The 22,266-nt window shown below is 33.2% G+C and overlaps 1 protein-coding gene across 1 annotated transcript in view; it reads right to left on the reverse strand.

The window, feature by feature from the left end:
- Positions 1 to 22,266, reverse strand: part of LOC121976128 (protein OPAQUE1-like) — a 132,842-nt gene that overhangs the window by 58,956 nt on the left and 51,620 nt on the right. Inside the window, exons 21-22 of the mRNA XM_042528135.1 lie at positions 21,841 to 21,960; positions 12,536 to 12,634 (exon numbers count right to left, since the gene is read on the reverse strand). Of these exons, the coding sequence (XP_042384069.1) occupies positions 12,536 to 12,634; positions 21,841 to 21,960 (219 nt within the window). The remainder of the gene's footprint in view (positions 1 to 12,535; positions 12,635 to 21,840; positions 21,961 to 22,266) is intronic.

Genomic DNA, 22,266 nt, shown 5'->3' on the forward strand with positions numbered 1-22,266 from the left:
ACGACGAAAACTTACCTGGAAGCATCAGCGATCACATTGGGTCAGTGTGGCGAGGCGGCGAGGCAATGAGGCGGCAAGGCAGTGAGGAGGCGACACAATGAGGCAGCGTTCACATTTCTTCGGCAGGTAACGAAGTAAATTGTCAATTTAAAAGTAGAGAAGCTCTGAATCGCGAGCAAAACAGAGGAGGATGGCGGCGGAATCGCGATGATCGCAACTTCACGAGGAATAGGGTTTCGTTTAATAAAAATTTCAATATAACGGTTTTAATTAAAACCCTTATATTAAAATAAAACATTTATTTATATGTCATAACTTATAACTGATAAACAGTGTTGTATAAAATTTACATATATAATTATATAATGTATTATTTAATATATATATATATATATAAATTCTATTTTCTATTTTCTAATTAATTATGATATAAACAATAATTATATCTATGTAAATTAATATTAATTAAATAAATTGTCAATTAACTAATATAATTATAAGATATAAATTTATTTTTATTAATAATAAAAGTATTTAGATTTTAAATTCATATTTGTAGTTGATTAAAAATCAAATTAAAATTATATACATATGTAATAAATTATTTAAAATATGCATAATTTTTTATTAATTATTATATAAATTACAATTAACTAATATAATTATGACATATAAATTCATATTATTATTATTTATTATAAAAAATATAAAAAATAAAATATTTTAATTCAAAACTTTGAATTTATAATTTATTAAATATTAAATTAATTTTATAAATAAAATAGTTTAAAATTTTAAAATAATTTAAAAATCTATAAATAATTTAAAAATTTTATAAAGGATTAAAAATTAAAATAAATTTGAATCTTTTAAATAAATTTAATTTTTTTTTAATATAAATTATAGTATTTAATAAATTAATTATTTAATATAAAAATTATATAGAATATTTATAAACAGAATTATATAAAGTAGATTATAACTTAAATAGATGACCAATTTCTTTTATGAGTTGGAGTTTTAAAAAATTAACTTAATTTTGGCTATTTCCAGTATCGAAGTTTATATCCCTTTTATTAATTTTTAATTTTCTAATTAATTCCTTAATATTATCTTAAGTAAATTAACTTAAATTAGTCAAATGTTAATAATTTGATCATTAAAGACCTAAAATTTATTTAGGCATGTTATAACTCACTTGCATTTTATTTTCACTTATTTTATACATATTTTTAGTCATTTTTTGCTAATTTTTCATATTTTTTTATTAAACTGTAATGTATTTTTTCTAAATAAATCATCATGAATTAGTATATTTTTATAAATAATTAATTAATTAATTAAGTGCACTAATAATTAATTTATATAATTATATCCAAAATAATATTTTAAAATTATTTTTTAAAAATACAAATAAAATCTATCACAAAAATCTATTAAAATTTATCTATTAATTATTTAATATCTATATATTTTATTAGATGTATACTTAAATAATTTAATTAGTGATATCCTAGAAATTTTTTTGAGGAAAATAAATTGATTATGAATTGAATAAATAATTTAAATTTTTTATTTATTAACTAATTTATAGTAAATCTTATCTATTAATTATTCTCTATATATATCTAAATTAATTATTTCATGTTTACTTAAATAATTTAATTTGCGATATATTAAAAAATTTTATAAGAAAAATTGTTAAACTGTTTATTAATTATTTATTTATTAATCATATTTTTAAAAATATATAATTTTAGATGTTTTGAATAAATTTAGTTTTAAAATTATATATAAATATATAAATAGTAATTTTTATTATATATGGTACAAAATATATAAACACTAACTATATATATATTATATAAATTAATAGATAATTAATAAAATTGATAAATAATAATATAATTATCATATTTATTAATTAAAATTTTAATTTTATTAATTTTTATAGTTATGAATATTTACATTTTTATAACGCATAGGTAATGGCACCAAAAGAACAATCTTATGATCTAACTTGGACACATGCACGTCGATTAGACAATCGATTTCATTGACAATGTTTGCATTGCGATATGATTGGACGTGGCGATGGGATCACACGCCTAAAACAACATCTTGCTGATGGATATCCAGATGTCTCTAAATACCCAAAAGTTTCTCAAGAAATTCGTCGTGCAATGAAAGACGAACTTGATGGCAAAAAAGAATTAAAGCATAAACAGCAACAACAACGTGAAATGCTTGATAGGCGGTGCTCTCAAGAACCAGTCTATGATGAATTTGAAGGTCGTGGTGAAGTTCCAAATGATGAAGAATTTTTAGCAGCTCTTAGTGTCTCTCGAACTCAATATGAATATGAGTGGCATATGCAACATAGTGGTACTATAATTGGTGCTAGAGGAAGTGGCTCAGCTGGTGCTAGTGGAAGTGGCTCAAGTAGTGCAGCAACATTGGGGAGGACTGAAAGTGTTCGTGTTACTTCAACACAAGGTGGTATTAGTCGTTTCTTTCATTCTATGGGACGAAGGCGTGCAGTTGATATTGCTAATATTGATCCACTAGCATTCCAGACCAAGCTAGCAAACAGACTAGCATTGATGATGCTTATACAAGGGAGAAGAAGAAATCAATAGGTCAAAGTATTGCTAAATTTTTTCATTTTAATCGAATTCCTCCCAATGCAGCAAATAACACATACTACCGTAGCATGGTATCCAACATTCAAAAATCTGGACCTGGCATTCAACCTCCGACTGCATATGAAATTGTTGGTTCGTATTTAGATGAACAAGTGGAGGAAATCAAAACTTGGATCCTATCATGCAAGAAGCAATGGAGCTTATATGGGATTACATGAATGTGTGATGGTTGGATACGACCTACACGGATGAGCATTATTAATTTTCTATTATACTGCAATAGAAAGGTGATTTTTCATAAATCTGTTGATGCAACTGCAGATTATCATGATGCATCTTATATATATCATTTGATGGATAACGTAGTTCAAGAGATAGGTGTAAAACATATAGTGTAGGTAATTACAGAAAATGGTGTCAACTTCAAGACGGCTGGAGAATTATTGGAGCAAAAATATCAAACGTTATTTTGGACACCATGCGCAGCACACTGTATTGATTTGATGATGACAGATATTGGTAAACTCGATATAGTAAAGAAGGTAGTGAAAAAAGATCAATCGTTAACAAAATTCTTTTATAATCATCATTTGATTCATGGATTAATGAGGAAATTTATTAATGGGGAGATTCTACGACCAGGAGCAACTAGGTTTACAACTCACTTTCTCCTATTAAAATCATTATTTCAGAAAAAAGTCGGATTGAAAGTCATATTCACTTCTGAAGATTGGGAAACCTCTCGATACTCTAGTTCTACTGAAGGAAGGGAGGTACAAAAAATTATTATATCTGCTAGATTTTGGGACTATATTTCAGATATTCTTATAGCAGTGGAACCCTTGTACGTCGTTCTACGTAAAGTCGATATGGACAAGAAGCCACAAATAGGCAACGTCTACCGTCTAATTCACGAAGCGAAAGAGAAAATTAAGAAACGTCTACAATCACCAACCAAGTATCAATATTATATTGATATAATCACTACAAGATGGGACAACCAAATGGGAAAACATATTCATTTAGCAGGTGCGTATTTTTTATGATAAAGAATTTTTAATATTACTATTAATAATTATATATATGCTTAATTATTTTAGATTATTATCTCAATCCGGCATATCAATATCGTTATAATCTTGCCACAAATGAAGATCTATTAGTAGCCCTTAGAAATGTAATATCAAGACTCCAAAAAAATAGAGAATTAGCTGCTAAAACTATTAATGAAAGTCGATTATTTCGAGAGGCATATGGTTCTTTTAGAGATTCTTTTGCAGTGTCATGCAGATATAAAATGGATGCAAGTAAATATAAAAAAATTATTACTAATTTTTGTCAATAAATATAAATACTATTTTAATTTTATTCTTATTTATCTTACAGCTGAGTGGTGGTTACAATATGGAGGATCAGCCCCAAATTTAAAAAAGATTGCAGTACAAATTCTCTCACAGACAACATCTTCAAGTGGTTGTGAAAGAAATTGGTCAACTTTATCCCTCATTCATACAAAAGTACGCAATCGTTTTTTTTATCGTCGCTTGGAGAAGATGGTCTACGTTCATTATAATATGTGTCTTCAACTAAGAGTGATAACAGAAGAACAAGAACTGGAAAAACAAGAATCTAGTGATGTACACCCATTTGATATTGGATTTGTCCAAACTGAGGATGATCCAATGATAGATTGGTGGTGTCGTGGAGGCTGAGAATCCCTTACTTGATGAAACTGGAGATCCACCACGACCATCTCAATTTCTTACTCAAGAAATTGAAAAAATACAAACTAGAGGAGATGTCAGCGAAGAATATAATGATGAGGCTTTTGACCAAGAATTTCGATTTTCCGGATCACGACCGAGACGTTCTCAATCATCTCAACCTCAAAGTCAACCAAAGTCCGTAGATAAAGACAAAGATAAAACTCCTGTAATTTTTACTCAAGAGAAAAGAAAAGTCAAAACTCCTGCTTATAAAGAAAGTGGTCCATTGAGAATTAGTGAAAATCCACTCAATGCAATTGATGAGTAAGAGCATGATGATAGTGATGAAACATCATCACCTTCTGACACTATAGTCCGACGAGAAGTTCGAAATGATGATAGTGATGTCAATAGCAGTGCAAGTAATAATGGAAGCGATGGCAGTGGTGATGCATCTGGTGGTTGTAGCACTTATGTTCCTCCTACTCCAGCACAAGAGCCTTGGACATGTGAGAAAGATTACACACATGCAACCCAAGATAAAGATCATAGAGGTAAAATTATTAAAACTCAATATCAACGTCGATCTAAGGGTGATAAACAAAAGAAAGCTCATGATTATCATGATATGCGGGAGAGTTTAGCTGAGATTGATTCTGATCGAAGTTCATCATACTCTCAACCTTCTTATTATAGTTCTGATGCATCATATGGTGATCCATCATATCAAAGCTCAGGGACGTATGTTTATCCTTATTCTATGTCTGTACTACCAGTTCCAATTTCAGTGGTGTCAGTTCAAATTCAACTTTCAATTGTCAATCGAGACATGTTGATGGACATGTGGAGAAATCAATATCAATATTGCATGTCATGGGATGATTATTTAATCTGGGCATTGGAAAACTATGAGGTTGATTTAACCAGAATGTTGCAAGAACCAATGCTTCCATCTGATTCACGTCATTCCTTTTGATATTAGTAAGGTATTGTATTATGATGTATCAATTTTAATTTGAGTTGTTCATATATCAATTTTCTTTAAAGAAAAATATATTTATTTGTTTTGCCTTACATTTATATTTAAAATTAAAAACTACCGAAACTGTATCGGCACGGCACGATACGATACCGAAACTGTATTGTTCCGGTCTGGGACCGAAACTCCGGCACGGCTCAAAATTTTTAAACCATGGCGATGAGTTTTGCACCTAATATGTAATAATGACATTAAACACTTTGCTAAAATCCCCAAGCAATTCCAATAAATTTATTGAAGGCAAATGTTGTCCAATCAATACTGACCGTGCTATATTAGTCAAAATAGTCTTCAATATCAGCTATCAAATTTGAAAATTTGTTTGTGTTTAATTGTTGATCAAAATTAAGAATATCAACTTCAATAAGACTAGGTTCATATCAAATATTATTTCGGAGAAAGTGATTCAATTCTTAGGGTATTGTGATCATTGGTTGATGTTACTATCATCTATAGAGTTGTGTATAAAACAAGGATTAAATTTTGTTCCATGTTGATAGGAATAGGCAAAATTTCTTGTTCGATCGACCAACTAACATGCATAAAAGGCTCAAGATGATGAAACTTCACCCAATGACATCATGCCAATATGGTGGCAACTTAGCAAGACTTGTGAGGCCATGGCAAAGCTTCTGCATCAAAAAAAAAGTTACTTCCATAGAACCTCTAGCAACAACAGCTTCAGTCAAGGTCGACAGTGATTTCATTTGAGGTCAGCTAAGAAATTATGAGATTCTAAGCTATTGTGCAATGGTTGCAAGCTTATAAAACACATGCAACCACTTAGTGAGATCCCAGGAAGCACATGACCACATAATGTACTCCAAAAGTTACCCCACAAGCTACTGAAATGCACATGAGCACTTTACAACCACTCTCAAGACCCTCCTCTACTTCATCGTAACTCGAGACAACCTCCTACAAGCGTTTGATTCTGTGTGTCTTCTTTCTCTCATCTGTTTCCTCCCTTCTAAAGTTGGAGTTCAGCAAACCTCCAACACCACCACTCGACACAAGTGGCAAATCTTAAGTTAGGGGCCAAATCACCAACTTGATCAAGATTTTTAAACCTTATTACAAAGAATAATTCTTAAAACTATTATCAATTCCTAGTTTTCATGAATCCATGCTCATCTTCCGAGAAAGTATTGTTGGATTGATCTCTCATTGCTAAAATTTGTCTCTAGAGTGCTTAGTGGAACTTAGGGTGCGCTTGGTTCCTAGAAGGGAATGGGAATGGGATTGATAGAAGTAGGGAATGGGAATGGGGGGTTTCCATTCTCCCCATTTTACTCAGTAATGGCTCATTCCTATGTTTAGGGAATTGAATCCGTGGAATCCACCACCAATTCCCCAAACCAAGCACCAACTTTCAATCTCATTCTCATTCCCCACTCTCATTCCATCCAACCAAACACCCTATTATCGCATATTGACAAGATAATTATAAAATAAAGCAAATCAATAAATTAATGAAGGGAATATGGTGTAAGATGATAAAACAAATAAGGTAGAAGTAAAAGATGCATATAGTTTTTTTTAAGATAATGAATAACTAAATAAGAATATATAGACTACTATATTTTTTCAAAATTAAAATTGATGATATGTAGAAATTTTAAAAATAAATAAATAAATACAAGAAATTAGATTTACCAAGTAAATAAACAAATATTTTAAAAAAATGTGCTTGTATCGAAACGAAGCAAGTCGATATGATCTAAAGTTGTCATGTGGTTGGAGCATAATACTGATGGTGAAACCTCCTTGTCTAGTTTTAGGATTCCTTAACCTAAATCCATATCTTGAAATATATTCCCTCTACAACTCGAAAGTTTTTTTTCTTACCCTCCTATAGTAACTCCTCCCTTTGTATTCCTTTTTTATCAAGCTTTTTTCTCTATTTTTATGTAATAACTATGATTGTGAATTAAGTCAAAACCAAGTTCGAGATCCAATTCGGTCGTTCATCTTCGTCGTGCAGATAAGAAAGCAGTATAGAATCACACAAGGCCAATGAAGGAGAGTTAAGTGATTGTGTTCTCTAGCAAAGAAGATGCATTTCCCATCAAGGTGACTGATGCGATGGCATAACTTTGAGTGACAATGTAACTAAAGAGTTGTCAAAGGAGTCAAACTAGTGTCACATCTTACAAGAGGTAAGGAGAATGGGAGGGTTGGCTTGTAGTACAAATATGGTTGAGAGTGTCTTCCACCAAGCACCCCTCATCTGCTGCCCCGCACCCCCACAAGGCTACCTATAATTACAATAGCAGAGATAAGTTAGTGATAAAGTTGCCCTATAAAAGTGGGTTATTGGCAAGGGGATTGGCCTAGTATAGATCAACAGACACCATGGCAACACTAGCCAAAAGGTTAGAGTGAAACCACGTAGGGCATAGAAGGGGACTAAGAAATATGGTCATGGCTCGGAGGAACTAGTGCCAGTGTAAGGAACGAATAGTGATAAACAATTGCATTAATAGTGGAAAGAGTTAAAGACAAAGAAAATTAGGTTAGTAAGCTGTTGGCGCAGCGGTGGACCGATAAGAGGTCGCAGCTTCTGTTAAGAAAATAAAACCTTTCTCTATTTTTCCATTCAGATCTGTAGCAATATCACAATTAAAATAAAGTAAAATGAACAACTAATAAAAAAGAAGAGGCAAACAAATTTGACTTGGTTACAACATAGGTGGTTGTTAATCCAAGGCAGTTGCAAAGCTCTACTAGAAAAATCTCCTTCTCTGTAGACGGAGAAGCCTCTTACACTCTTTGAAAAGCTTAGAAAAGACTAGGAAATGAATACAGTAATTGTTCTCAAGTTCTTGTTAATTTCCTAGGTCCGGGTGTCTTTTTATAATTCTTGGGAAATTTCATCCGAAGCTTGAAGGCGCCTCCAAAGGGCCTGGAAGACGCCTCCAGCGTGGCAAGTGGATAAAGCTTTATACACTTGCAAACGGCTAGTTTGACTGGCCGAAGGTGCCTTCCATAGCCTTGGAAGGCGCCTTCGCACTGTTCATCGAAGGCGTCTTCCAGCCATGGAAGGCGCCTTCAACAAAAGGCGCGGAGGCGCCTTCAATAGCCTTTGAAGGCGCCTCCAGCAGCACTTACAGCTCCACTTCGCTCCTTTACTGCTACGATCTCCTGAGTGATTTCGGCTACCAGAATAGAGCTCACCCGAACCCAATTTCCGACCTTCTCCTCGAGCAGGCTTCCGCTCCGGCTTCTCGTCCCTCGAACGTCGCATACGTTCTTCTCGTTCACAGGTGTACTCTTCCGCAACCTTTTCGTCCCTCGGAGGCACCAAGCCCGTCGGCTCCCTTCCCATGCCGTCCTTCTCGTTGATTGCGTCTTTCGCTCGACTTCTTGTGCTCCTAAGCTCCTGCACACTTAGACACAGGGATCAGAATCAAACAAGACCTAACGTAACTTGGTTGATCACATTAAAACAACCACGACATCCAACAATCTCTCCCTTTTTGATGTGCATCAACCCAAGTTCAAGTTAGGGTAATAACAGACTAGTAATAAAAAATCATTTTAAGTATAAAGTTTGCAATAAAAGAAATTGCAACACTATTTCTCCCCCTTTGATCACACCAAAAAAATATGGAGATTTAGGTTTTAAAAAAACTTAATTTAATAAAAACAAGTAAAAGAAATTTAAAACAATTTCTAACTTATGGAGTTTTCCAAAAATTGACAAGCATTGAAAACAATTATCTTAATTAATTTCACAAGTTTATCAGTTTGTCAATTAAATATTTAATTCAATAATCGGCTTGGCGAGGCACTAGGCATTCTTGGTTATTGGATCATCACCACTTCTAGGACAAAGCCTTTTAAAGAATTTAAACATTTAATCTTTTCTGAAAGCATAAAAAAAATGTTTAATCTAAGTAAGACTTTGGAACCCAATATAGGTTCCTTCCTATTGGATTAACTAAGAATTTGGGGGTACATATTTTTTGGGAATTTTTCTAAGTTGACCTTGGTAATGACTAATATACCAATTTATTCTACAATAAATTCTAAGTTTTGATTTTTCAAAGTTATTTGGTTTCAAGCATGCATGGTCAATTTTCAATTTTTTTATTTCTATTTTTTATTTTTCATTTTCTAATTTTAAATTATCATATAGTTCTAGAGGACATGTCTTTGCTAAGTTCAATTTTAACTCAGCAGTTTCCTTTTCTAATTTCACTAGATCTTTAGTAAAAATTTTAATAAAATTAAAGGACTGCTTGGGAGAGAGAGCACGTACCTCACTTACCTCAATTTCTAATGCTCCCCCTCCATCGCTGCTTTCTTCCGATGTTCCTCCCCCTTCATCTATGCTCATCTCTAAACTGGTCTCATCTTCTTCTTGATGGATATACGTTAGGGCTAGTCCGGCGTGTGCTTCGATTTCATATTCGGAGGATGATGACTCGTCCCACGTGGCTTTCAGGGTATTGTGTTTGGAGGATGTTGGTCTTTTGTACTTTTCCTTTTTCTTTAGCTTAGGCATTCATCTTTGATGTGTCCTTCGTTGCAGTTGTAGCATCGAATCTTCCTTTTTTTTCGGTAATCCTACTTTGTCTGCGATTTAAATTTATTAAACGTTCTTACCATAAGGGCTGCTTCGTTTTCATCAATTGAGTCTTCGGGGTCTGAATCGTTGGTTCTTGCTTTCATGGCAACGTTCTGACTCGAGTCTTTCCTTTGTCCTGCGCACCGAGATTCGTGTAATTCAAAAGTAGAAAAAAGACTTTCTAAAGTACTTACCTCGAGATCCTTGGATATATAGTAGGAGTCTACTATAGTTGTCCATTCGGGTATTCTTGGGAACACATTTAAAGCATACCTTTGTGCGTCCCGATTCGTTACCGTTTCTCCGAGGTTTGTTAGTTCGGTGATCAGCTCCTTGATTATTCCGTGTAGTTGTGCTACTGACTCTCTTTCCATCCGGAGGTTTATCAGTTGATTCCGGCGCACGTCCCGTCTCGCAAACTTTGTTTCAGAAGTTCCTTCGTCCAGTTCCAGGAACTTCTCCTAAAGTTCCTTTGCTGAGTCGTAGCTGCCGATTCGATTGTCCTTCTTCGTTGAATAAGCTTATTTAGTCTATATAAAATATATAATTTTGTCATTTGTTAGAATTTATTTCCATTATTTACAAACACTATATTAATCCATATAACAATATTTGTATATTGAATTATTAAAATTGGATACATAAATATGTCATAGACATTCTCATCATCTTAGAACAATCTTGTTTTCTTATTATATCATACAAGAAATTGGATACAATCCAATGTGGTTCAACTCTTCCTCAAGACCCCGCATTGGTGAAAGTTTCATGCATCGGGCCGTCTTTTTTTTATTTTTTTTTCCATCGATGTTAATTTCACTAACGATACCAATCTAATGCAACAAATACTTAGATTAGATCATGATTCTAATACTAATTCTAAAAAGTATACTACTAACTATTACCTTTATCCAAAGATTGTTAACAAAAAAAATAAGTAAACATTACATGATAATTTTAAAAAATAATAGTAAAAGTATTATTATAGAAAGAACGGAAGGGAACGGTGGAATTTAAAAAATCCAAGAATAATATTTTTTTAATTTATTTATTTATAATATAAGTATCCACACCTTACGGCCCGACTAGTCCCGGAGGTGGACAGCCTTCCCTGGTTCACCCACCAGGTAAATCCAAAAGTGCGAGCAGCCTAACGGCCCAACTATCTTGTTGGGCACCCTGACATTTTAACCATCAATTCGTGGGTTATTCGATGGGTGTCTTGCCACAGCACCGTGCCTAGGGACTGAAGAATATTGTCTTAATGACTTTAGTGAATAACACCAATGACTAATCCAATTGGTAAAGGAAAGATAGGAAAATAACTCTTCCTTACCATTTAGATTGCATCTCGAGATGCAGCAAAATCAACCTATTAGTGAACCATAAATGTTACCATGAATATGGCACATCAGGTTACAAGTTGCACAAAATTAGAGTTGCCAAACCAATTTTGAAGAAATAGACTGAAACTGATAGTCAAATGAGGGAATATTGTAGTGGCTAACAAATTACGCAATTGCATTTTATTACCCCAAACCATCCCATAATTATTCCCTCAAAAGCCTTTATATATTGCCACCAACTATTACTAGGAGGAAAAAAAAAAAAAGACAGCCCGGTGCACGAAGCTCCCACCATGCGGGGTCCCGAGGAAGGATCCATTGTACGCAGCCTTACCCTGCTTTTTGCAAAAGGATGTTTCCAGGATTCGAATCCGTGACATTTTGATCACATAGCAACAACTTTACCGTTGCGCCAAGGCTCTCATTCTTACTGGGAGAAAAAAGATTTATATATTAGTTTATTTAACTTGCCAACGTCACAAGTTCACTCATCGAATCTAATACTATCACTCTCATCTATCATTAAGGATAATAGTTTGTAGTAACTTGGAAGCATTTCTTCACTCATTGGAAGAGACGAATAAAGAAGCAGATGAAGTCAATGCAAAGATCCATGAAGATCACAGAATATGATGATCAAAAAAGAACCAAATGATGAATTCAATGCTGAATCACATGAAGGCCACAAGAAGACGACTTTTCCTTATTTTATAGAACAACGCTAGGGCAATAACAATTCACTAGAATTAAGTTCTTTTTCAAAGAGAAAATGCAAATAATAAGACAAATTATAATGAATCATCCCACAAATAAATAAAATTATGTTCTCATGAGATTCCAGTCCAAGGCACATAGTCCCTAATCATGCTGCAACAAATAGATTCATGGAATTTGTCAATTAGTAAGGTATGGAAATTTCATCAAGAGCATGAATATCAACGACTAAGGAAGAGCCCGAGCATTAAGTAGTATTACATAAAACACATTCCTTCAAGTTCATAGGTTAATCAAAATCTACTAGACTATAGAGCAACATGAAAATAAGAATTATTTATGTAGCTGGCTAAAACTAAATCTATAGTGTTTAAAGAATAAATGGTGTCAAACAAAATCAATCACTTTTAAATCTAGCTTGTGCAAACAAGAGAATATTGAATGTAATGAAATTTTGCTCAGAGAAATGAACTAGAAAATATAAGTTTAGAAATAGAAAATTGTTGAATTACCCGCAACTTCTTTTCTAAAGCCAAACGCCACATGAGATCTTCCAATTTCTTTTCAAGCTTACTCTTTGCTTCTCGTAAAGCACCAGATTCATTAGCAGCCTTAAAATTGGAGATGAAAAGAAAATAAGCAAAACAGTCAAGATGAACAAGGAAACAAACTGCTGGATATCACAGCAGCACGAATAACATAAGGTAAAAAGTTCCCATTTATAGTCAAGACATAAAAGTAGGCAACATAATTTAGCTCATCATATAGAACATGTAATCAAAACGACAGAGTTTAAAACATTAAATTTAACTTTCCTTAAATCTGAATCTGCAAAGTCAACAATATATATGATAGAGAGAGTTCATTTATCAAGATTTAATTTTCTAGGTTTGTAGAGAATAATTCAGAATCATAGTTCAATCTAAGAAACTGAGTATTAAGAAAAAGGTTGAGCTAAAACTAAAACATGTTTCTCAATGTATAATGAAATTGTGGTTTGAACAAAGCAAAACAAGAACACTTCCAGTAAGGACTGTTTCCATAACACAGTCAAAAGTAACTTGTAGCTAAATGTAAATTTAAATTCATAGTTTTGAAAGAAAAGTGAGACAATAATACTTTTTCCATGATTTTGACCTAGCTCAATGTAAATTTAAGATGCAAGGTGTGTGAGGATAGATAAAAAAACGTAACACTAATATTAAAAAATTTTAAATTAATGAAAGCTAGAATAAATGTAGAAAATCTTCAAAATTTTATTGATAAACAATCTAAAGAATTAATAAATGGAGAAAAAAATATAATGGATAATCAATGAGTGTTGACCCCTTAAGAATTTCATTAGACATTGCATAATGAATGACTCATTAATCACCCCACATCATGTTTAGAGAAGACTTCAAACACAAGCACAAAACGACAGACATGAATCACAGGACGAGATTCAGTGATCCTACTTCGGACAACCAATAAGCATCAAACACCATCCTTAGTTGATCATTTAGATGCTAGATTATTTTAACAAGTGTCACTACAAACATAGTATAAATTAGGTTTAAATTTCGAAAGTATGAACTAGAAGCTTTTGATTTTATACATTTTTTAAAAAGTTGAAGTTTCATTTGAAGTAACCAAAGGAAAGTAGGGAAGGTACATTTTATTAGGACAAGTTATTTTAGAAATTAATCATCTTTCTACCAAGCAGGTTATTTTTTTAGGAGAACAAATTCTTTGTTATCGATAGAAACAAAACCCCTAAAATGTTAATTTAAGAATATTCCTATGAATTTTCATTGTAAATAATTGTTTATATCGCCATGTGAGATTGTGTATATCTCCGCTGCATGAATAGTTATCAAACCTAAATTCCTAATTTGATGATCAATAGATCACCTCATTTTTTAAATCTTCTACTGTATTGGACAAATAGTCGAAACATATTGTTTTAGTAAATTACCAAAACTCAATACCACTCGGGACAAAAGATGTCTCCTTCCATTGTTTCATCTCCTTCCTCCTTAACCACCAATCAATCACCAACTCCATGCATCATAACGACATGATAGTGAAACAGTATCATTCTAGTCAATGACTAAAATTTCAATACAGCTCGAGATTTTGAACCTTGTATCAGCTTCCCTTACAACAATTCATTGTAAACCTTTCTTGCACATCCCTCTCTCTCACACAAACCACGAGCCCTATTCAGCAACCACTAAGATGTGTTCATTGTTTATGTACCTGTGTCAGACCATACAACTACTATCCATTCAATAACCCTTACTTCCATTAGTAGTGTTGTGGTATCAAATAAAACCCCTACATATTGCACTTGGCACACGCGAGAAACATGTTGGAAAATCCATGGAAACCCCAAAAATTGGAAAAGAAAAAAAGAACTAAAGGCGAAGGTCGAGCACTTTGGGCTACTATCTCAGATCAAGAGGGTTAGTCTACTCCAAGCTGACTTCCATTCACCAAGGAACAAATAGACCAACTATACAAGCTCCTTGAGTCTCAGAAAACCCCTTCTTGTTCAATAGCTCGAAAAGGTAATTGTATGACAATAACCTTCCTTAGTGACAATTCTAATTGCGTCTGGACATTGATTTAGGTGGAACTGACCATATGACAGGAATGTCAAACGTTTTCTCTTCATATAGTCTTTGTGCAAGTAATTAAAAAATTAAGATTGCAGATGGCTCTCTTTCAGTCATTGCAGAAAAGGTTCTATTGCAGTATCACTAACTCACTCTAAATGATGTTCTTTGTGTTCTCAAATTGTCTTGTAACCTTTTATCGGTTAGTAAATTAATCCGTGATTAAAATTATCAAGTTAATTTCATTTCTTCTGTGTATTCCAGGATTTGACCTCGGGGAGAATAATCAACAATGCTAACCAGAGTGGAGGACTCTACTTCCTTGAGGATAGATCTGAATCAAGAAAACAATCTCAACCAAGAGGTTCCTACTTTGAATCTATTTCTGTTTCGGACAGTAGTATTATGTTGTGGCATTTTTATTAGGGCATCCTAGTTTTCGGTATTTAAAGCACTTGTTTTCTAAATTGTTTCAAAGTAAAGATCCATCATGTTCCATTGCATCTGTGAAATTGCAAAACACCACCACTCATTTTTCCCTTCACAACCATACAAGCTATCAAAACCGTTTATCATAACACACAATGATGTTTGGGTCCTAATAAGATAAGCACCCCCTCTATAAAGAAATGATTTATTATATTTACCGATGATCATAATCGATTTTGCTAGGTGTATTTATTAAAGAAAAAAATCAGAAACTGAACAAGTTTTAAAAAAAAAAAAAATTGAATATGGTGCAAACTCAATTTCAAACTAACATACAGGTTTTTAGAAGTGACAATGGAAAGGAGTATTTTAACATGATCTTAGGAAATTTTTTCCTTGAAAAGGGAATAGTTCATCAAAGTTCATGCATAGATACACCTCCACAAAATGGTATTGCTAAAAGAAAAAATAAACACCTCTTAGAGGTAGCCCGAGCATTACTTTTTTCAACCAAAGTACCAAAGTATTTGTGGGGTAAAGCTATTTTAACTGTTGCATATTTAATTAATAAAATGTCATCTAAAGTTCTACAATTTAAGCCTCCATTCAACACATTTACAACATGTTTATCTACAGCTGGTCTTTCAGCTAATTTACCATTGAAAATATTTAGTTGTACAACCTTTGTTCACAAACATAGGAAAATCGAAAAACTAGAGCCAAAGGCAAGTAAATGTCTTAGTGAGTTACTCTCCTACACAAAAAGGTTAAAGTGTTTTGATCTGATATCAAAAAAGTTTTTTGTAACAATGGATATCACATTTTATTGAAACACAGTCTTTTTTTAAGAAGATTCATTTTCAGGGGGAGAATTCAAGGGAAGATACATTTACTAACTTTAATGATGTGTTTTTGTCCAATGATATATTCGAATTTAAGCTTACTACCTTTGCACAAAAAACAAAAGGCCAAGGATCGTTCTTTGAAACTCTCATAATGAGTGATGTTTCAACTGAATCCAAACATACATTTGATAATCAAAAGTCTGAAAAACCTAGTACAATGCCACAACATGATGAGATAGGTAATAGATTCAAGGAAGGGGTTTGTCTACTTGAAAAAGAATCATAGGAAACGGAAAGATGAATCAACTATAGCATAGTTGTGATTCCAAGCAAGGGAAAATATTCAATCCGAAACTAGTAGTGATAATTCTCTTCCAAGGATCGATAGTCCATCTGAGTCTGACATGTCGATAGTTCTATGAAAAGGTGATAGCTCTTGTACCAAACACCCTATATCAAAGTTTGTATCATATTCAAATTTGTCTATATCTCTTGCTACCTTTCGTTCTCAATTATCCTATGAATACATTCCTAAAAATGTATAGGAGGTCCTACGAGTTCCAAAGTGGAAGGAAGTTGTGCTTGAGGAGATGAGAGCTCTTGAGAAGAATAATACTTGAAAGATTGTTACATTACCAGTAGGGAAAAACACTATGGGATGTAAGTGGGTTTTCACGGTGAAGTATAACTAAGACAGATCAATGGAGAGATATAAGGCTAGATTAGTGGCCAAAGGGTTCACTAAAACCTATGTGTTGATTACTTTGAGACATTTACTCATGTTGCAAAACTAAATACAATGAGGGTACTTTTATCTATCACCGGTAATCTAGACTAGCCTTTGCAGCAATTAGACGTGAAAAATGTCTTCCACAATAGTGATTTAGAAGAAAAGGTGTACATGGATAGGCCACTGGGCTTTGTGAGATTCGGCTCAAAGGTGTGTAAATTAAGAAAGTCTTTGTACGGTCTTAAGCAGTCTCTAGAGCTTGATTTGAGAAATTTACTCAATTAGTTTAGAAGCAAGGATACACTCAAAGACAAACAAATCATACATTGTTCTTAAAATTCTCCACCGAAGGAAAGATTATTGTACTCGGTGTATGTCCATGATATTATTCTTACAAGTAATGATGTGATTGAAATGAAAAGACTGAAGAAAAGCCTAGCAGTTGAATTTGAGATCAAAGATTTGGAAACATTAAGCTATTTCCTTGGTATGGAAGTCGCTCACTTTAGAAAAGGTATTGTTCTCTCAACGAAAGTATATCCTTGATCTCTTGGAAGAAACAAATATAAGTGGTTGCAGACCCGTAGACTCCCCCATGGATCCTAACATAAAACTCTGGGAAAAAAAAGTGTTCCTGTTGACACCAAAGGTTAGTTGGGAAGTTGATTCACCAATCTCATACTCGGCCAGACATTGCTTTTTATTGTGAGTCAGTTTATGCATGCACCATTTGAAAAACACCTTAAGGTTGTCTACAGAATTTTGAGATATTCGAAGACTACTCTTAGAAAAGGTCTATTTTTCATAAAAACTAATCAAAGGAGTGTTGATGTCTTTACTAATGCAGATTGGGCAGGATCGGTTAACGATAGGAGATCCACTTTAGGATATTCCATCTTGTATGGAGGACCCTAGTAACATGAAGTAAGAAATAAAGTGTTGTAACCATAAGTAGTGCAGAAGCTGAATTTAGAGCAATAGCTCAGAATATCTATGAGATGTCATGGATATACAGAATACCTGAGGAGCTCAAAAAGATCATAAAAAACTTCCATTGAAGTTATACTGTGATAATAAGGCTGCAATAAACATTGCTCATAATCTTGTCCAACATGATAGAATGAAACACATTGAGATTGACCGACATTTAATAAAAGAGAAACTTGAAGCTGGAAGCATTTGCATATCATTTGTACCTTCTAACCAACAAATAGTTGACATCGTGACGAAGGGGCATGCAAGAGCTAACTTTGAACCGTTAATAAGCAAGTTAGACATGATTAATATTTATGTACCAACTCGAGGGGGAGGGTTGGAAACTTAGGAAATTCTGATTTCATAAAGTCAAGAAATAATCTTTGACGTCCTGATTGCATAAAATCACAAAATAATCTTTGATTTCAGTAATTTCTATTTCTTAGGTTTCCTTTTATTTGTTACCATTTTTCTGTATTTTGTATCTTCTATTTATTAATGTAATTTTTTATTGAAGTAATAAGAAAAACAATTACTTTTCTTCCCGATTTCTTTTCAAAAATCTACTTGCAACTCACCTACACAAGCCTTCATCACAAGAGAGAAGGATCTGGCCTTCTCAGTTAGTAGATAAGATCCACTTAAGTAAGTCTTGGCCTCTATCTTTCTACTCTTCTTGCTTGCTTCCCATGCACAATTCCTATATTGTTATCACGACGTGATTTGTTGGCTTGCCTGTGCATTAGCCAAATGGCTTGCAACCCAATAAACATGTCCTTGACCAACTAGATCTAACAACCACCTTCTATAGCACCATCACTAGAGAAAAAGACAATCTTCTCATCAATCCCCTCCCTACTTGTAGTAAGACTAAGCCACCACCATCTCTCACTAGTGAGTTTGCTCCTTCCCATGTAAAGTTGATTTGTGTGTTTTCTTTCTCTCCAACCACCAACCTTGTTGGTGACTTTAAAGTCAAGAACTTGTCAACCTCTTCCCCCTCACTCTAATTCTTATTGACAATGAAGGCAACCCTTTTGTCTACTGTCCACCACAAAATCGGCACCCTAACCTTATCCACTAACATTAGTCTACATAGATGTTAGGGCCCAGGACCTACTGCCTTGATCATAAGGGAAGAGTCTCAATCTTATCAATCTTAAGAGAGGAGTAAGCCTCCTTGTAGACAGACCAACCTAATTAAAACACAAACAAAAAAAAGGAGGGAAGCCAATCCATGATGAAGAAAGAGAGAATTAACGAGAGGTGGGACCCATCAAATGATGTACAAAACCATTCCACCAATAAAATAAAACTTAAAATAGTCTAGATCTAATAAATATTTATACAAATCCAATATAAAACCAAATTGCAAAATTTACATGAGAAAAGAATTTCCATCAATTAAATAGGATTCAAACCTTGTCAGAATTTCAATAATGAACTGTTGCTTAATTTGTTAATTTTGTTGTATTTAATTAGTTTTCTCACAAATAATCCGACATAATATCATTATTTTTTAAAAAAAATATTTGCTACAATTATTTTTTAAAAAATAACCTCATTCATCACATTTTAGGTAAACATAACAATAATAAAAACAAATCACGGCAAGGATAGTCTCTATGTTAAAGCTTATATATATATATATATATATATTAGCCTTAATTTATGTTCTATTTTATTTTGTTATTGGCCTATCCCACTTAATGGGATAAGGCTTGGTTGCTATTGTTGTAGTGTTATTACTTATGTGAGAAAAATAGATGCTAGTTGCAAAGAATCCTAAAATCAAAATACAAGATAAGCCTCAATTTAGAAGTAACCTAGAGAGCCTAAATTATTTGACAAAAAAGGAAAAAAAAAAAAAACTTACGAGATATGCTAGATTAAAATACTTAGCTCCACTCATATTCCATGAAATATGAAAGAGAACTAACACTTTTCATTCATACATATAATGTGTGTGTGTGTACATATATGTGAATACTAAAACATGCAAATTCACATAGATAATGGGAAATGCAGAAACATTATTTCCATTAAGATTGATGTTGGGATTCAACCCATACCAAAAGCTCAATCGAGTATGTATAAAATTGCATGGTAGATCAACCATTCCTTTTAGTGAAAATATATTTAATTCTTTATCCAAATAGACTCCTTGGTGATAAGAGATGGTGTGATGTTATTCCCATGAACATCCTCCATGTCATCCTTGGTGAGCTATGGCTGCATGATCTTTCTCATATATATGACATAAACAAGTCACAAATAATAAAGACGTTCTTCAAACTGTTATTGAAAAGGAAACGAAAGCTCTTCAAACCATCACCTATCCCCTGACAATGACTCCAAAGATAAACTTTAAGAAGAATGACTTGCTTCATCTTAAACCTCATGAAAAAAAATAAGGATGTAGAGAGAGTCAATCTTTACCACTAGAAGAGCCCACTTCACTAGCTGATTTCTCTATTAAGACAAAAAAACAAAAGTAAACTAAGAACCTGATAATAAAATACCCCAGAACCCACTAAAATTGTTAGTTGTTTACTGAACCATCTCCTGAGACCATATGATCCTTTAATTGAGATTCCTAAAGAGACCCTTTAATGATCATGGATTTCTAAAAAGTCAACTAACTAACCACCATTGTTAAGAACCATTCCGGCATGGATTAAAATCTTGAGCCGCTTCGCCTAATACCTGCGAAACATCTCATTTCGACCATGAACCGGCACCGGCATGCCCCAATGTGTCGCGCGGGCCCGCCGTCATTGCGGAACAGCTAGGTGATTTCAACTTAGGCATTAATTATTAAAACTTAGGTTAATATTTTAATCAACAGATTGAGAAAATTTGAATAGATAAAATTATCTCATTATATATATAGTAAAAAAAGAAGGGGAGCCTTAGCGCAACGGTAAAGTTGTTGTCATGTGACCAAAAGGTCACGAGTTCGAATCCTGGAAACAGCCTTTGCAAAAAGTAGGTAAGGCTGCGTACAATGGATCTTTCCCTGGGACCCCGCATGGCAAGAGCTTCGTGCACCGGGCTGCCCTTTATATATATATAGTAAAAAAAATTATTTTTTATTTTAAAATATTTATATTAAATATTTTATATTTAGTTAATATATTTTAAATTTAAAAAATACTGAAACTATATCGGCACAGCATGATATAGTACTGAAACTATATTGTTCCAGTCCGGACCAAAACCTCCGCATGGCTCAAGATTTTAAACCATGCAGTCAAAAAAAATAGATCCGTTACCTTAAACCATGCATTCAAGGTTCTATCAACCTTGACGTCGACTTACAATTGCCACAGTATTATATGACCACAAAAGGAAAAAATAATAAGTTAAATCAATACAAGGGTAAATTAAAAATGCAGGTCTCTTTAGTGAATTGATTAAAATTGTCTATGACAATCCTAAAAATATGATGTTCACAAGTATTTCTCCACCATTAGTCACCTTTAAGCTAAAAATTTATGAGCATATTGATTTGGTTTCCTTGCCAACTTTTAAGCCCAAACTGAGAGCTCTATTGGTGGCATAACAAACTCAAATTGACACTTTGAAACGAATCACAATAAATAATGATTATTGTAAAAATGTGTTGAGACACCATGTAAGCTAAAAAACAATAGGAAATTAGGAGATATTCGCTGTATGTTGACTTTGTCACACGTTACTTTTTTCAATTTTACAGAGATGCAAACATCATTCTTGCACCATGATAAATCACAACATTTTCTTCTCTATGTATGTTGTGGTGGTGGTGGGAAGGGGAAGGAGGGCAGTGGAAGGATAAGGTTAAGGACCAATTCCTTAAGGAACCTAAATCAGAAAGAAAATGCAGGAGTTCCTCGCTCAAGAACATTAAAAAAAGATATAGAAGAAACCATACTAAATAAATTTGGTTATTCTATTATTCCTTATGCTTGCAAACAAAAAATTAAGAAAGCCATAATTCGCTTAGAGTCAAGTTCTCCATAGTAGGAAGAATGATGTGTGTTATATTTAGCTTTGGCTTTTAATTTTAAAAACTGAAAATCATTATAGAATTTCATTTTCTACCTACCAATTAATTTCTTGAAAATTATTTGAATGTCATCTTGGTTTGTACAATAATATTGAATATAAAATATAAGTCCCATAGAAGCAACACAAAATACATTTCATAACTAATAAATCATGAGTGAAGTGGAAGAGAAATTAAGAGTACTTACCAATTTCAATTTCCGAAGCTCCCGTTTGGCAAGTTTACATCTCCAAGCACCTTGAATACAAACAACAGCACGTCTATATTTCTGAAAATTAATGTGTTTCTTCAGCATTCTCCACCATACCTTCGTAAAATGTTGAATAATATCAGCTCTCTCACAGATGCAAAATATACAAGCACCAAAAAATAAGGAGAAAAAGAAGAATGGTGCTACCACAAGTCAGATAGATTTTAACGACCAGATATGAAACAAATAAATTAGTTTAAAGAACTAGAAAAAAAAAAGCACCAAAAAACAAGCACACAGCATTCTCCACCATGACTACGTAGAATGCTGAATAATATCAGCTCTCTCACAGATGCAAAATATACAAGCACCAAAAAACAAGGAGAAAAAGAAGAATGGTGCTACCCACATGTACGATAGGTT

This window comes from Zingiber officinale, chromosome 4B, assembly GCF_018446385.1.
Source record: "Zingiber officinale cultivar Zhangliang chromosome 4B, Zo_v1.1, whole genome shotgun sequence".
NCBI lineage: Eukaryota > Viridiplantae > Streptophyta > Magnoliopsida > Zingiberales > Zingiberaceae > Zingiber > Zingiber officinale.